The 16,049-nt window shown below is 50.8% G+C and overlaps 1 protein-coding gene across 2 annotated transcripts in view; it reads left to right on the top strand.

Moving 5' to 3' along the window:
- The window catches only part of CTIF (cap binding complex dependent translation initiation factor), a gene marked incomplete at both ends in the record, with an annotated part of 115,759 nt that overhangs the window by 96,354 nt on the left and 3,356 nt on the right, over positions 1-16,049 (top strand). For both annotated transcript variants that reach the window (XM_082336621.1, XM_082336620.1), the window contains one exon: positions 2,368-2,523. In XM_082336621.1, coding sequence (XP_082192747.1) covers positions 2,368-2,523 — 156 coding nt within the window. The remainder of the gene's footprint in view (positions 1-2,367; positions 2,524-16,049) is intronic.

Here is a 16,049-nt window from a genome sequence, read left to right as displayed (position 1 = left end):
AAAAAAGGGTGTTGGGTGGTGGCATCCCTTCCTGCCCAGCTCCCATCCCAGGCCTGATGAGTTTGGTTTGGTGGTTGTTTTATGGAAATTTTTTGGTTGGCTGGGTGGTTTGGTGGATTTTTTTACAGAAAATATTGTTTTAAACAAAATATTGAAGTTTCAGGTTTTTGTCTTGTAAGGCTGCAGAGCAGGGTGATGTGTTTGAAGCAGGAATGGGAAGGGGGAGAGTTTCCCGCAGTGTTTTTTATTCTTTCCCAGTAATCCTGAGCTACTAGGAATTTCCCAGCATGCCCCAGAGATCCTGAAATACAGCCCAGCTCCCCAGGTGCCTCAGTGTGGACCCTCCTAGGCAGGACAGGGGGTCTACTGGGGGGCATCCAGCCTGGGATGCGCAGGGGCATCCAGCAGGATGGCTCAGGGGCTAGAGCCAGGTGGGATGCTGCACAAGGTGCGGGAGACAGCTCAGTGCCAGGGGATGGAGAGGTCTTGGGCCATCAAGGAAGAGCTCCAGGGTTCAAAGGGTGCTTTTTGTCCCAGGGCGGAGGTGGCCGGGGGGTGACCGTATGGGTGGGCGAGGCTGGAGGTCCCCTTTGGTGCAGGTGAGGGGTATGGGATGCTCTCATTTGTTTTTTTTCATTTCTCAATACTCAGGAGGTCATTTCTCCTTGACTGTTTTTTTTTTTTTTTTTAAATTCAAGTGAAAACTCCAGAACAAGTGATTTGGTAACCCTGGGGTGATAACCTGAGTTGGCAAATAACTCTTCTCCATCACCGCCCTGGGACGGGCTGGATAATGAAAGGATGAACTCTGCAGACTCCCCCAGAGAGTCTGAAAAGACCCAACAGGATTTGGCTGCAGGTTGACTTCAGAGTCGCAGACACAGTTGGGCAATTGCCTTATAGAAATGGGTGTAGAGAGGAATTAGTCATCACTGTTTGGTTAATAAGTGCCTCGGTTATTTTACAAGTCTTTTTCCTGCATATGCAAATATATTCTTTTTTTTTCCTTTTGTAATGAAACATATAAATAGCTCCTGTCTTGGATCTTCTATGCATACGGCCGTGTCATGAAAATAATCATCGCGCTTTTGCCTGGCTTTCTTTAGCAGCTGCTTTACTTACCTTTGTTTCAAAAGAAAGATCTCCCATGTGTTGTCCACGGCAAGAGAGCAAACTTTGGTGTGGTAGCTTTTATATCTCCTTGACTTTGCAGAGCGCAGCTGCAGGTTGGAGTATTCGCAGCAGCAAAGCCCTTTTGTCTCAGGTAGTAGGAATAAACTGAGATGAAAAAGATATAAGATAATTTATTTAGTTGCTGGATTTCAAACATTGTGCAACCCGCACTGGGAACACACGGTGTTGAGAATGAACTTGCCCTGTTCTTTAATTTTCCCCTACTTAGTGTCTACTAATTTTTAATATCAAGGAAAGGTCACTATGGAGACAGACAAGCAAAGTCGCGTGGGATGTCTTGCAAGAAGCTCTGCAGCATCGCTGAGAGCCCAGGTAAACCCTCTTGGCTCTGAGTGCGATGCATTCTCTTGTGCCATCCTCTAGAAAGGTTTTTATTTGCTTTTCTGTGTTGCCCCTTGCTCTTTGCCACATGCTCCCAACACACACAGATCCCTTTTCATATCCTGCCTTCAGGCAAACCCCTTGTTTTCTCCCCAGCTGGAGGGCTGATGGGGAGGCAGCTATCTCCCTGCACGCTTCCTCCTGATGTTGCTCCATAAATCACGTCATTCGGATAATCCTTGGTCATGGCAACCATCAGCTCAGGAGCAGGGTGACCTTTTAATGCCAAGCCCAGGCTGCCCTGAATTTCTTCTGGTCAGGCAGGGAGCCAGTCTCTGCTGTAATTTTGTGAGACCCCAGGGAGCATCCAGGCCATTAGGATGCCCCTGGCTGGACACTGGGTCTGCTGAAGATACTGGGATAAACAGGCTGGGCAGGTCCACCTGGACCACCAAGCCCAGCATGGACATCAGCATTCATTGCATTACCGCTGCATTTCATTTAACCTTGTTATTGCTGCTTTTATTCGATCTTGCTTGTGCATATGGAAAAGAGTCCCCGTGTCTGTCCGAGGGCACAGAGGACACCATCTCTAGCACAAGCTGTGACAGTTATTGCAGGGGTTGGTGAGATTTCTACAGTACCTGCTTTCTGGTGGCTTTCTGGTGTTGAAATTCCAGCCACTCCGCGTGCGTTGAGTAATCTCCCCGCTGTTACTAAAGAGTCAGTCTGTCTGTCTTCCTCCCCCCACCCTGAGTTTCAATTTCCTCCTAATTCTTTCTCTAGACAGTTGCCTCTCCCATGGCGATGCGGTTTTGCTGATGCAGCCTGTTGTCTCTGTCCCTCTTGCAGAAGGATTTCACCATGCGGGAGGAGTTGCAGCAGCGGGACGTGGAGCGCTGGCTGGGGTTCATCACCTTTCTCTGCGAAGTCTTCGGCACCATGAGGAGCAGCACCGGAGAGCCCTTTCGAGTCCTTGTCTGCCCCATTTATACCTGCCTCAGGGAGGTAAATGCCTTCAGAGTTAGTCCTTCTCCACCTGCGGGCCAAGCCGTTGCGTTGCAGTGCTGAGGGGCCCATGATTCGTAGATATTTGCTTTATGATTCCTAGAGGTCTGCTTTGCCAGCATCAACACTTCTCACCCCAAAAGTACCTACATCTGCAGGGGTGCTTGGCTTTTCCTGCATATTTTGTTTCTGCTAATCAAAAGCACGTGCTCCAGGCAAGACCCCTTTGTCCAAGGGTTCGCAAAGCCCAACAGTTGGGGTCGCAAATCCAACGTTTGAGTTTGCAAATACCAACATTGTGAAAATCCCCACTGAAGAGGCTTAAAAAGCTTTTTAAAAACAGGTGAAGCCACCTGAACAGATGAGACAGGCTGAGGGGAGGAAAGAGGGAGAGAGGTGAGGTCCCATATGTCCTTACTGCCCACCTAGTGCAGCAGAAACCCAGCCTTGCCACCAGGGTTGGGGACATTTCAGAGCCTGAGCTCCCCATGGTTTGGGGTGGTGGCAGAAACCTCAGAGAGGACGAACAGAAAAGGCAACTCAAGTGTTAATGTTCAGTAGAGCAAGAGAGGGCTTTCCTCCATCCTTTTTTAAAGACGGTTTTTCTCCTGCTGCTGTCTGTAGAAGACTTTCTCAGAAAAATCTGTCTCGTTGCCCAGGATGGGAACTGTGAATCTCAAATTGTCAGTAGTGTTTCTGTCAGGCCATAAATAACTCACTGTAAAATAAGTTCTCTGCTAGACCTTGGGCAAGGGAAGGATAAAGAAGCTGCCGGCGATGACTTTTTTACACTCATGGGAAGTTTTCTGTGAATGCAAACACATCATAAACATTTTGTCTTCGCAGTAATATTGTGGGTAGGGTTCACAGACGGTGACTGTAGCAGTGAGAAAGAGCCCGGGCATCGTGACGAGGCACACATATCCAGAGGAGGAGGTGGGAGAGGGATGCTAAGAATAGCCTAACTTCCCCAAAATCTCTGCCCACAGCAGTATGTGTCACCTTATGGGGAAGATCTTGGTGTCTAGCAAAGTCCCCGTTCCCCTCCGCTTCCCATCACAGTCGTGACACAACCCAACCCTAATTCTGCCAGGATTTTTCCCTGCCCACTCCTGTCTGCCCTCGCTGCGCCGTCACAGTCCCTCTTGTCACCTTGCCGGTATGTGGGACACGGTGGCGATCAAGAGGTGCGCAGAAGGACATAAATTTCACGTATCAGGGATATTTTTTGCTACAGGGCAGCTCCATAAAAAACCTTTACTAATTATATCAAGACGTCATGAATAAATTTACTTCTTAAAAATATATCTCTCTGTTCCTTAGGGCAGCTCTGTCCCCATGGTGTCGTTTGTCAGAGAAGACAACTATTAGCTTAGCTGACATGGGTGAGCCTGAGTCTTCCAGCTTTCCTGCCCCAAAATGTTTGATCTGTGACTGCTCGCTCCGCAGGGTTGTGACCTTGACTCATACCATTCCTCTTCCATGGCTCTGGGATGGGTTTTTGTCTTGCTGCAGTTTTTTTGCCGCCGTCAGCTAATCTTGACGCACAGGGCCGACCCAGGAGAACAGGATCACCTATTTATCAGCAGTGATAGGTGCCAGGCTCTGAGATGGTTGCCAGAGCCAAAGCCAGGCTGTAGATGCAGCTGAGGAGGTGGTGGTGAGCTCTTCCAGCTGCACCCAGGAGAAAACAGGGACATTTGCGCAGGCTGGCCCTGCCGGGTGCTCCGTGAGATGGTGGGAACTCCCTAATCATGCAGAGTGCTCATCCCTGGGTGAGCTTCATGAAGCACATGGGCTGGTGTCCCAGGGCAGGAGCGGGTGTCACCATGGCCTATAAGGTTTGGGACCTCCACTTGCCTCGGGACAGGTTCACAAGGTGTAGTAGCGCTCATCATGGGTTTTTCCGCCTTCCTGCTGATCAGTACATACGTCCCCATGTACAATCTCAGTCCTTCACCCCTAACGCCTTCCCCCTTGGGCATCCCCCAGCAAAGCCCCTCTGTGCTGCCCATGATCATGCTTAGCTCCCTCTGCTTCCATCCACCCGTTCTTTGACAATGAATCAGTACCAGAGGCGAGATAACATCTCTCCCTCTGCCTGTCCTTTCAGCTCCTCTTGCTTTTTAGTTTCTCTGTCTCTTTTTTTTTTTCCCTTTTTTCCTTTTCCTTTATAGCTTTGGCAGACTCAGCCAAAGGTCAGCAAGGGAGTGAGCGAGAGGAAGGGGAAAGTTGCCTGATGACTGAGGCAGGAATGTCTTTTCCCTTCCCCCTGCAAAGCTTCCTCTCTCCAGCTCCTTTCCTTTCTCCCCAAATAAAAGCTTATTAACACCATCATTAGTTGAGGAGCTGGTCCGGGTGGGAGGACACGAGGATGGCAGCGAGGACATCGGTGCTGGGTGGCCCAGTGAGCAGGAGCTGGGGACGTGGCTGGAGCATGGGGTGGCAATGCCAATGTTATTTATTGAGCGGTGTGGATGGGTTGGTTTTGTGGGCTGAAAAAAAAAAAAAAATCAGAAGAGAAGTTCATTTCAGGCGAGGCTGGAGTGATAGATGCTGGGGTTTGCTGGTTAATCGAAGCAGCATTCATCACTGTCCTCGGGGAAGCAGGCATACCGCTGCATTTTGATGTCAGGCACCAGAACGGGTGTTTAATCACGGCAAAGGAAATTTGGGTCAGAGCTGCCGTCTCGCCCGGGCAGCATTTCGGGAGCCAAGGGAGTGGCTGTGCCCCTTGGCACAAACATGGTCCACGCTGAGCCCCCATCGCAGGGAGCTCTGCCACATCCTCCTCTGCGCCCATCGCCTGAGCTGCGTGCTGGAAAACAGGGTGGGGGGAGAAGGAAGGGTCTACCACCGTGTTTGACATGGTGACTGCCTCTCCCAGGAGCTGGATCCCCAAAGAATCAAAAAGTTTAATTTCCAGAACCATTCTAAGGGTTTGGGGTGAGATTTGTGCAGGCAGAGAGTGTCTTCACAAGAGAGGGTTTGCCAAGAGAAGTAAAAGGTGGGTCCAGCTCTCTTTAAAATGGTTTGATGGAGTGTGGTGAGTTTGGGTGGTGCTTGAGATCAAAAAATGTTTTTCTGCTTGGAATAGTGAGTAGTTTAAGTTGGAGAAGGAAAATGGGATGCCCAAGCCCAGCCCAGTGATCGGCATTGAAGATGGTCAGGGGTAAAGAGGGATTTTTACAGTGAGCAGAAGAGACCCCATTTGCAGATGAGAACCAGAGGACTATTGCAGCCATCAAATCTGGGGAGCCTGGGAAAAGAATAACAAAGCAGAGAAGTTAAATAGAAAGAAAAGAAAGCACTTTCCTCCTATTCTTCCCTTGGAGCTTTGGGGAATCAAGGGAGATCTGGAAGAGGGCATTGTTCCCAGGGAAAGGCTTTCCCCAGGGATGGTTGTGCTACAGCCAGGGCACCACGGGCTTGGCCCTTGCCTGCTTCCAGCCCTGGCTGTCCTTACATGGGACCAGTGGCGGCATCTTCCAGGCCCATGTTCCTCCACGAGTCTTTTATCTGGCTTGATGAAAACACTTTTAGCAGTTTCAGGAAGTTGTCCTGGCTCCCGCACTTGATGGTCTAAGCAAGAGGCATGTCCCACTGTCTTCTCCCAGCCCTACAGCCCATGTGCTCTCAACTCTGGCCTCACTTTATGTTGCAAAACCATGCTAAATTCGTCCCTATACATCTCCCCCTGCCCCTCCAGGAAGGTGGGGAGTGAACATGCCAATATCCTTGCTGCTCCGAAGCCTCTGCCCCATGCCCAAACACCAAGGACCACATTCAGTCCCACTCCAACAATACTTCACGTTGCACGTCCCCCAAAACCAACTAAAACCAGGAGAACAAGCAAGGGACTTCGGATCTTGCAGCCTGGCCGTATTTCTTCTTTTCTGTGGTCTTCGGCAGAGTCAGCAAGATGTAGGAAATGGGTTAAGACCAGGGACCAGCAAATGTCAGTTGAACCAACAGTGGGGCAGGAGCACTCCAGAGCCCTGCGCCTAGCGCAACAAGTGCCCCGTGGCTACTGAAGACATAGAGATAATAAATAATATTATTTGCCATCTATTGTTCACTGATTACCACCACTTTTGCCTTTCCTAGCTCTTTTCTAAGCACGGTTGGAGCTGGCTGTTCTTCATTCAGCTCTGTGCTGCCCACGACTGCATGCGTGTCAATGGGGTTGGCATGGGCCAGCCCAGCTCACTGCCCTCCCTGCTTCATCCCTTGGTGCTGCTGGGGAGGAGAAGCATTAGGACTGGGTCCTGAGGGACCTGGCCCAGATCTTGGTGATGGCTGAGGTCTGCAGGAAAGGAAGGATCATAGCCAGCTTGGAGCCACGGTTGTGCTCTGCAGAAGCCGGGACAGATGAGTGGTGTCAGGAGGTTTGGCTCCTCTTGTGTCTCGATCTCATCCTCAGCGGATGTTGTTGAGATGCCAACCCAGGAGGTGCCTCTGGGCCTGGGAGCTGCCACTTTCCTGCCAGCCCTCTGCCAGGAGGAGCCGCTTCCAGCCAAGGTGGTTCGTGTTGAGTGCTGCTTTGGATGCATTTGTTTATTTTTATGACGCCACTCCGCAGTCAGACCTGGCTTTACAGCCAGGTAACCTGAGCAGTTGCCTACGGCAGCAGAGCGAGGAGGTGGAAAAACTGGCTTGCGGGACCTAACGCTCAAGAAGATGCCAGGTGGCAATGTCACTGTGGTCCCCACAAGGCACCTTGCCAATTGGGGTCCCACAAGGACAAGCAACACAGGGTGGGCTCTGCCCCCTCTCACCCCCCATAATAACCCTATCCCACCCCTTACCCATGCTCCTGTGCTCTTCTCCTGCACAGAGTTTGTTTCTTGTTGAATGTTTAAGGTTCCTCTTGACTCCTTCCACCAGCCCGCTGAGGTCCCTCCGGATGGCAGCTCCTTGAGTGTATTGAGTGGTCCCCCCAACTTGGTGTCATCTACAAACTTCGCAAGAGTGTGCTCCTCACCTCCTCCAGGTCACGGATAAGGATGCTAAGCAGGGCAGGTCCCAGGATAGACGCCTCGGTACTCCTCAGCACTGGCCTCCAGGCAGAGCTGGATTGTAACCCAGTAGCTACAACCCTCTGAGCCCAACCATCCAATGAGTTTTTTTACCCATCTGGCTGTCCAGCCATGATGTCCTAGCTTGGATACAAAGGTATTGGATGCCAGGGGTGACAAGAAGCAGCCTTGCTGTGGCACCGTCCTGCTCTCAGCACCCATGGGTGCATCGGACAGGGCTGTTAGGGCAGGTTCAGAGCAAACCCCGGGAAGCAGCTCGTCACAGAGAGATTAATTAACCTGCAGAACTCCTTCATGCAGGAGGGTGTGGCTGCAGGACCAATTCACAGAGGTCCCTCCAGGGACCCCCTTGAGGGTGTTATTGCTGCTGGGGCTGGGTGGGTATGCTGGGGGTGTCACCCTGAGCATCACCACCCATAAGGGAGATGTGGGCATTGCCCTGACCCAAGACAGATGCTTTTCTGGTCTTATTACCAACCCTGGGGTCTGAGGGCAGCACCCAGGAGCGGTGAATCAGCCCCACAGAGGCAGCGGGGTGCAGGCTGGCAGCAGGCAGGACAGTTGCTCCTCTGCAGGAGTTGTCTCCTACCTCCAGTCTGGTTGGCAGACACGGTCCCATTTCAGCATCGTTTAAAATCTTGGCACACTCCCATCGCTTCCCTGCCTTGGTACATGCTGCTAACTGAAAGCCTTGGGGTGGTGGTGCAGGAAGCATAAATACTCCCCGTTTAATTGCCTTTCCCCCACGTCTGAGTCTGCGGTGCAGCATGTAGACGGGTATCCACTCCCCTCCCTTCTCTTAGTGCCTGTTATCTCCTGGGGCCATGCTGTGTAATTTAGCAAAATATTCTAACACGGTAATTAACGTCTGAACTTCAAGAGGGCACTGCCTTTTCACTGTCTCCTTCAGAGGAAGAGAGAGGAAAACCTTCCCGGCTGCAGTCAGATGAGCGAGGAGGGTGGTGCTGTTTGGAAAAGAAAATTGTATCTTTTAACATGTGGGTTTGTTTTTTTTTTTTTTAATCACTCTCACTTTTTAAAAAGCATCAGCCTTTTGAGTCAAAAAAGGGTCTTTGACAGTATAATGAGATGCTAGGATTTTTAAGATTCTTCTCCTAGTCAGAGAATGAGACAGAATATTTCCTTTATCGAATGAGCTCAGGCACTAAGGGGGCCGGATCCTGACCCTGCACCACCCTTCCACCCAGGTAGCTCCATGAGGCCAGATCTGACTGGAGAAAATAAGTCCTCTATGAAGAAGGGGACTTATTTCCTCATAAAAGTCCCATTCTGGTCGCCCCCATCTGCTTCTGCAAAAATCAGTGGTTTGGTCTCCAGTCCGGCGGGACTGGGATAAACTGGGAAGTGGTTTATAGGGGGAAAGGATGGAGGAGGGATGAGGGATGCAGGCATGGGAGGGAAGGGATGCCAGGGAAGGAGGGAGAAAGAGGAGACTGGGGGTCAGGGACACGGGAAGGAAGGAGAAATGGGGAGAGCAAACAAGTGGGGAAATGTCATGGGAATCCAGAAGAGGACTGCAGACCTGGAAGAGCTGGGAGAAAAGTCTAGGATTTGGAGCAAGTGGGGTACGCTGATGTGGGGGGTAATGTGAACCTTCAGAGCCGTGGCAGGAGGCAGCATGCAGGAGCAGGGGTCTGCAAAGAGGAGGGATGGGCATGTGTCTGTCTGTAGGACCACGCTCCCGGCAGGGGTGGATGTCCCCATGCCTCCGTGCCTGCCGTGCAATAAATAAATAAATAGCCATGCAAAAAGCTGCAGCGCACACAGACCCCCCGTAGCTGCGCTGGCAAAAACTCTCCTGTGAATGCAGCTTGTATGGGGAAAAAAAATTCCCTTTAATCAGCATCGTTTTGGTCAAAGGGCAGAGTTAAGGTGAAGGAGATCAGCTGTTATTTGGGAGCAGATGAGGACAGACCAAAACGAGGAGGGCTGCGTGGTGCCTTTGAGCCCGGGTGCTCTGTTGAATATTTTATGTGCAAGAACATACATTCTTGGAAAGCGGGACTCGTTCAGTTCCAGCATTAAAACTGTAACGGCTTATTTTAAATAGGGGAGGGGAAATGCCAGCCTTCTTTCTCTGGGGCCCATGAAGAAGGCAGAGGAAGCAATTAGGGCAGATAAAGAAATGAAGCTAGATACCATCTCACAGGATGGTCCCTCCTCCTCGCGTGGCTTTGTTTTTCTCCTTTGCCCTCAGCACCAGGCATTGTTAGTTCCCAAAAACCCTTTCAATGGGATGTAAACACAACTATTTGCGTCTGCCGCCATGCGCTCTCTCCCTCCGCAGCGCCAGGAAAGCGGAGACCGTCCGGCGAGCCAGGGTGGAGCCCATTGCAATCAAGCGCGATGGTCTCGCCACTGTTTCTTTCCATGTTTTGTGTTTCCCCGGGACCCTTGGAATGAGATCACATCCTCCTCTCCCAGGGTTATTATGTCTTCGGACGGGCAGGATGAAGCCGGCCGTCTGGGTGGCTCGGTCTCCCTGTGCGCACAGACTGGGTGGCTCTGTCCGTCTGTCTCGCCCACCTTCAGGTCCTGAAGGTCCACTTCCAGCCAGGGGATGTGTAACCACCAGGCTACTGTTGGATTGCGGTGTCTGGGTTGATGAATGACCAGACTTTCTTCATCATTGTCTCCAGTAATTGCCTCTTAATGGTTTCCATCTTCACAGGAATCCCTTCTGCTGTTCCAGATCCGGGGAGCGAGAGAGTCATGTTTCATGGTTTCCCTTGTCTACAGTGGAAGGGAGTAGGAGGAGTTTCCCACGACTGGGTACAGGGTTTTGTTCCTCTGGCCTTAATTCAATTTGCTGTTAAGTATCTCTCAGTTCCTCAGGAGCCTGACAAGGAGGATAACCAACATTTTGGTTTACTCGATGCAATAAACAAACTAATCTCTTCTTACCATCCTCCCAGGGAGTCCTGGTTGGGTAATAGGAGAACAGAAGTCCCTTCCTCAGCTGAGAGCAGCACGTCACTGTAAAAGGAGTAGGTGCCATGAAACAAACTCCTTCGAGTTGCCCAAAATACGTTAGGGAGAGGGCCTCCTATGGACACAGCTCTCGACACAGCCGCGCCAGCATGAGCCGTTCCAGCCCAGAGCTACTTCCCTCCCTGTGCCACCTCCTCGGGGCAGCTGCTTGTGGGACCAGCAGTGACCCATGCTGGTGGCCTCTTCCTAACGGAGTTGCTGTCAGCATGTTCTCATCTGGGCTGAGACCAGGCCACCCCAGTTAGGGAACTGGGAAGAGGGACCCCTCCAGGAGATGCATGGGCTGGTGGCACCTTGTGCATCTTCAGTGGGCTTGAAGACTTCACCACATCCCCAGAGAGGCGTGAGCAGAAGGCCGTGCGGAGAGAAGCACCATTGCTTGTGGATGCAGCCCGACACAACCTGCCTCTCCCAGCTCAGCTGGGTTTTCAGGGCCCAACAAATAATGTTTTGGAGCACAGCAGAGCCTATGCTTCATGCAGAGATCAGCACAGGCAGCTCCATAAGGGAAAGGTTTTCCCCAAAACTTTGTGTTTGGGCAACCTCAGCATCAAATGGGTGAGCAGAGAAGATGCCACTTATGCCTGTGGACTTCTAAAGGGCTTCTGTTTCCAAGTGCTTACTTGTTTCTTCTCTAGGGAAAGGTCTCACCTGACTTCCCTAGCTCCCAGGGTATGCCCAGAGAGGGATTCAGTACCCCTTTAGAGAGGGTGGCACTGGCACAGCTTGTTGGCGGCTGCAGGACCAGCCCAGCTGACCTTCTGATGTTGTGGGTCGAGGAGCTGGTACTCCTAAAGGGAGCAGATTGTAGAAATCCTGAAACTGGCCTTCCTGGTGGAGTGTTTTGTAATTACTCATCCCCCACACCCTTGTTTGTACTTCGCATTTTCCCCAGTCTTGGCTGTTTTCACCACCCCGTGCCTTGTGACAATAAGAAAAATGGAGTTGTAGCAATTGCTTGTAGCTCAAAGTGCGTGACTCTCCCCATGCAGAGCAGCCGAGCAGTCCCATGGATCTTATCTCAGGCATCTTCCTTAAAGACTTGCGACAGTAGGTCGATAAGAGGCTGCTGGAAATGCAGAAAATTGCTATTGATGTCTTTCTGCGGAGAGCCTGTGAAGTGCAGCAGAACTGGCTTGTGCTCCCAGGAGGACCCATCTAGCAGACTGCAGGGCTTCCAGGAGGTTTTTGGGGCAGGAGATCCCCAACTGTGGTCCATTAGACCACCAAGAGTGTCTGCAGAGCCGTGTCAGCAGGACAGCACACCCTGCACCTTTAACAGTGCTCCCAGTTGTAGGGGATGATCATAGAACCGTAGAACCACAGAATGGTTTGGGTGGGAAGTGACCTTCAAAGCCCATCCAGTCCAACCCCCTGCCATCAGCAGGGACATCTACAACCAGATCAGGTTGCTCAGAGCCCCGTCCAACCTGGCCTTGAATGTTTCCAGGGATGGGGCATCTGCCACCTCTCTGGGCAACCTGTGCCAGTGCCTCACCACCCTCAGCGTAAAACATTTCTTCCTTATACCCAATCTGAATCTCCCCTCTTTCAGTTTAAAACCATCAACCCTTGTCCTGTCTCAACAGGCCCTACTAAAAAGTCTGTCCTCATCTTTCTTATAAGCCCCCTTATAAGGGGGTCTCTGTGGCGCTCTCGGCCACAGAGCTGGAACACATCCATCTTGTTGAGGACAAAGTCCACCACGGCCCTTCCCAACGGCTCCTTTAAAAACAGGACTGGGAAGCATCATATCTCCTGCACCCTTTCAAGTACAGTATGTTCATTCTCCTTAAGCTCCGAGTGGCACAAGTAGCTGGTTTTTTCCTTCTTCCTAATCGAAGTATGTCTCCGTTTTCACCCGTTGCCTTGTTTTACACCAGTGAGCTCGTTGCTACACCTGGATGATGCATTTGCAACACGTTGGTTCCTCTGCGGTCGTGGTCCACACTCCCTAGGGGGAATACCGGCAGGCACCTCCTCGTGACCTACACGTTAGATGAAAAGCATACCTGTGGGCAGGGACCGCAGAGCGGTTGTGAGGCTGGAGCTCCATGCCCGAGGCTGTCTGGATGTCCATACATGTTGCCGCCTGGATGGATGAACCTGAGATGCCCGTCGGGGAGCCGGGGCAAGCGACGCGTGGGCTGCGGTCGGTCCAGCTTTCACTGGGTCTCAAAGGCATCCCAACGTCTCCATGGCTCTGAGTGGATATTTTCAAGCTTTCTATGCTTTCACACTGGAGTCATCACCAAAGCATCAGAAAACACTGCATGCTAAGAGGTAGTTTGTGGCAAGCGTTGCTTATGTGTCATTTTGCAAGCGATATCATACACAATAATTACTACTGTGCCTCGCAGGAGAAATATCGTTGCAACTGGAAAGGGTAATATATGCGTTGGGCTGCTCCCACTCCGTCTCCCAGGGAGAACTGCTGAAGAACACAATTAAACGTTGCTGGTTTGGTGATAAGGGATGGTGGGGCAGGTTCTCCGGTCCTACTCGTGGCATGGGCACCCCTGAGAATACTGAGTAAGCACTTTAGCTTCTCAGCAGCCCAGATGATCTCAGAAAGCAGATAATAAACCCAAATATTCATGGATATGTGAATCCCATCAGCTTAGCTCTCTGGTTTGCTCCTGGTGGTCTGCACTGCCTGCATGTGCATCCATTGCTGTTCAGGAGGACCAAGCTGGTTCTCTCCATGATGAAGCACAGCTGCAGTTGCCCCCTCAACTGCCATTGCCTGCCCACCCCATGGGGCTTATGATGCTTACCTCTGCAAAGATGTGAAGAGCAGGCTTTGGGGCCACGGAGGCCAGGGGAGACTGGTCCCAGTAGCATGCCTCGGAAACCAGCTGCACTCAAGAGCCACCCTGCAAGGCACTGCAGCTCCCGCATTACACACAGCACTTCCAGGAGCAGACCCTACAATTTATTTTGGGTTGCTTATGAAAATATTTAGCACCTGGAGCCCACCCGGGCACGCTGGCTCAGTGCTCCATCTCTCAGCAGGACACAGAAATTTGGAAGAGGAGGTGCCCAGTATCTTCCACCAGTCTGCAAAGCTGCTAGTCCGGCACCAGAAACAAAAGTGAGAAGCCTTTCGCAACCGAGGTTGGGTATTATATGACTGGCCAGGCAGATTCTGGCATGCAGCCTCCTCTCTTAGGAAATCAAGCAGACTCTTTGTCTGCTTTCCAGCAGGAACTGCTGCTTTCATTGCCCGGCTTCGCCCGATACAGGGAAACCGGCTGGAGAGCAAAGGGAGGTTTTTCTCGCAGACAGCCCCAACCTCCAGGGGATGATTACAGGTTAAACCGAGAAGCGTGTGAGTCTCAGCTCACCTGCCCTGTTGTCTGCCTCATGCTCCTTTTTCGACTCCCTCGTCCATGTTCATCAGCCGGTTTGAACCGTGTGGGAACCTGGTGGAAAGGGATGGGATGGTGCCTGTGGTGGGATTTGGGCAGATGCACACAGCAGGGAGGAGCAGTTATAAATAGTTAAATAAATAATAATTCCAACGTGGGAGTGCTAATTTAATGGGTATAGCATATTTATGTTAAAATGTTTTAAGTAAATATGGATTAGATTGCAAACTATGAATCTAATTGGTTGGGTTCAGGTTTTTGGTCACGCAAGTACTGGTACTTGAGGGTTGTGATTTCCCTGGAGGTCTCAAAGTGTTTGCACCATTTTTTCTTGCAGTGCTGTCAGGGCTGACACAGGGGCCAGAGAGCTTTGGGAAACGCTGTGCTCTTGCTGAAGCAACCACCCTGCTGCTTTGGGGGTGCCTGGTGCTTGCATGGGGCAGCCGTGGGTGGGTGGGTGCAGATGAAGACATGCAAGACATCATCAGTGGGTGAGGACATCGATGGCAGGACCCCAGGCAGCACAGTCCTTGCAGTACAACCTTTGCTGTCTGCCTTCAGCAGCGGTTCAGTGCCCCTGCCGGGCTCGGGACAATGAACTGGGCTCCTTGCTCTCCTCCTGTCCCAGCATGCAGATCAGCAGCAGATAGCTGGTGCCTACACTCTGGAGAAGCTTCAGAGCTCCCCTCCAGCATGCTAGAAACATAATTATGATCAGGAACATGCAGAGAAACAGTGACATCTTTCTGATCCTCCTGAACTCAGATCACTGCACCGATGCAGGTGGCCGACAACCATCTGTGACCATGGACTTGGGACTCTGGGTTTGATGGGCAGGTTATGGGCTTCCCCAACACACATATCACACGCAGAGGCTGAACTGTGGCCCTTGAAACTGGTATCTCTTGGTGCCTCAATGGAGCAGTGGAGCATACGGTACCTGGATGGATGAGGTGGAGCACATGGTGCCTCAGTGGACAAGGTGGAGCACATGAGGCCCTGATGGACAAGATGGAGCACATGCATTCTCCTTGTTCAGCCAAGTCACATCAGATGAGCTCCAGGAGGGCATCATGAAGGTGGAGGGTGCCTGCCCAAGTCTGGGGATAGGATGTAGTCTCTGTTTCATCATAGGTAAATAAGACTATTCCCCATTAGCCAAATATCTGAGCAGTCTTTGACAGTCTTTGACATATTCATCCTCACAACCACCTTTTGAGATAGGGAAGCGTGTCCCAATGGGTGGGAAGCTGGGGCAAGGAAAGCCCAAGTGAAGTTGCAGCCTTTCCCTGACCACGTATCCCTGGCAGAGAGCTGGATCATCAAGGAGACCACGGCAGAGGAAGGGCTGGAATCGGGCCACCACAGGTCCTTCCTAATCAATCCTAACTCCACTTTTCTTGCTTTAATTTTCACGTTATGTTCTTTACTAAAGAACGGCAAAAATAGGAAAGGTGAATACATATTTAATTTGCAGCCCTGCTTCATGCCATCCTCACAGGCTAAATACCCCAGGAGTGAATTTCTGGACTACTGCCTGATTATACTTGTCCCTAATTGATATTTTTTTTCCTTGTTGTTGGATTTAAAATAATCTCTTGTTTTTTTTGGAAAGAATCTGTGAACTGTTTGTGAGAACTTATCTCAGAGCATGCGGCTTGGGCTTAACTAACATTTTCCAAACAACTCAGCAGAAGGATAAACTGGGGGGGAGGGCATGTTGCATGTCTTCAAAACCCTGGCTGAAGCTTTGGCTAATGTGAGATAAAAACCGATGGACCGCATGCTCATCGAGATGCTGTAAATGTCATCTTCAAAGCAAACAAACTGCTGTCTGCTGAAAACAGAAGAGGGTGAAGACAAAACTTTGAGAGCAATGATAATTCCTTGAATTACCTCTTTTTCTCCTACCTATTTTCCAGCAGTTGTGGAGCTGGTAAATAAATAGGCATTTATTTGTAAAGGAAACATGAAAAAATGAGAGTGGGAAGGAGAGATGATAAGGCTGAATCAGAATTGTGATTTGAACTAAAGGATATTACTTTGGAGCACATTTAGTTACGCTGAGCAATTTTTATATGGGCAGTTTTAATTAGTCCAACCA

The sequence above is a fragment of the Platalea leucorodia genome (genome assembly GCF_965183815.1).
Source record: "Platalea leucorodia genome assembly, chromosome: Z".
NCBI lineage: Eukaryota > Metazoa > Chordata > Aves > Pelecaniformes > Threskiornithidae > Platalea > Platalea leucorodia.
The sequence above is the reverse complement of the archived record's forward strand: the minus strand, read 5'-3'. Positions and strand labels throughout refer to the sequence as shown.